Below are 1,361 nucleotides of genomic sequence, written 5' to 3'. Positions count from 1 at the left end.
AAAAGCGTGTGCGCCGAGGCTTCGCGAAGGACGCTATCGACCTCGGCGTAACGCGGCCGGTGGAGCCACGGCCGCCGACTCATCGGTGCGTCGTTAAGCCAGAAGTGCGACCACTCGCTCGTCGTGCGCACCCACTCGGAGGCGAGTTCGCGCCCTCCGCGCTCGAGGCAGCCAGCCAAGCAGACGTCCAAGTAAGTTTGACAGATCGGGCACTCCTCGGTGGCGGAGTGGCACTCGCGCGGCACGTACGTCCAGAAGCAGTTGCCGGTGTCCTGCAGCGCGTCGGTGGCAACGCCGTCGGGGTCGACAAGTACTCGAAGCGCGGCAGCACTGACCTCCACTCGCTCGTAGCCCACTTCTCGAGCGTCAAAGCGGCTGAGGGCGTCACTGCCCACGCGGAAGATGATGCCGTTCACCGGCATTGCGGACGCGCTATCCGCGCGCAGGCCGACGGCGGTGAATCCTGATGGAGCGCGAAAGCACCACTCCCTCACCCAGCCGGCGCTCGCAGCCATTTCGACCACAGCGGCCGAGGACTGCTCCTGACCCGCCTGACCCGAGTCTGCCGCACCTTGCAGAGTGGCCTGGAGACTCCGCTCGCTGATTATGCTGCCGTAGCCAAAGATCCAGTGCGCGCCAGTGCGAAGCTCGAGCGGGGGCGCCATTCTAACCAGGTTCGTTGTGAAGAGCTGGGGCGCGCCACCCAAGAGCCTACCTAGGGGGAGGGGGAAGGCTGGGGGTTTTAGGTGTGTTGTTGGCAAATCAAGACAGGTGATTTCTCAGATTTTTCCCGCAACCTCCTTCCCCGATAGAGGACCCCTCCCTGAGTCGGCGGATCGAATTTCCACGCGAATTTCCCTCGGGCATCGCTGTGAATGAGCATTCGCGGGCCAGGCCACAAATACAGCGGCACTGGAGAGCTCTCGCTCCCTTCCTCGCCGCCACGCCGACTGGCGGCTCGTCGCGGGCGGCCAGGTGATCGGCTAGAGCCCAAACGTCGGGCTTGGCCTCCGTCGCCGTTCAGATGGACGGCTGTTGGTGGTGCGGGACCACGAACTGGGCGGTGAGGCGGTGAGGCGGTCAACGGGCTGCCCGCCGTGGCTCTAGAGCGAGGAGAAGCGCTCGGGCCGGCGTCTCCGGCGTCGACGTGCATCCATAGGGACTGCGCGGCGGCGGTACGCAAGAAAGCTTCTGCGCTCGCTGCTGAGGAGCTTGCTGCTCCGCCGGCAAGAAGCACGCGCTCCGCTGTCGAGACTGCGCGTCCCGACAGCAAGCGCCCCGCTGTCGGCGGCTGGGCGACGGAGTGTGGGGTTGATACGGCGGTGATACACCCCCCTGACAGCAGCGCCTCGCGGTGTGGC

The 1,361-nt window shown here is 66.0% G+C and overlaps 1 protein-coding gene across 1 annotated transcript; it reads right to left on the bottom strand.

Moving 5' to 3' along the window:
- Nucleotides 1–41: 41 nt before the first annotated feature.
- Nucleotides 42–665, bottom strand: EMIHUDRAFT_258200 (hypothetical protein; the record flags this gene model as incomplete). The annotated part of the gene is made up of 1 exon (XM_005761049.1): nucleotides 42–665. A coding segment is annotated over one exon (624 nt), but the record flags the coding sequence as incomplete, so codon positions are not given.
- Between the last annotated feature and the right edge of the window lie 696 nt (nucleotides 666–1,361).

The sequence above is a fragment of the Emiliania huxleyi genome (genome assembly GCF_000372725.1).
Source record: "Emiliania huxleyi CCMP1516 unplaced genomic scaffold EMIHUscaffold_7290, whole genome shotgun sequence".
In the NCBI taxonomy this organism is placed as follows: domain Eukaryota; phylum Haptophyta; order Isochrysidales; family Noelaerhabdaceae; genus Emiliania; species Emiliania huxleyi.
The sequence above is the reverse complement of the archived record's forward strand: the minus strand, read 5'-3'. Positions and strand labels throughout refer to the sequence as shown.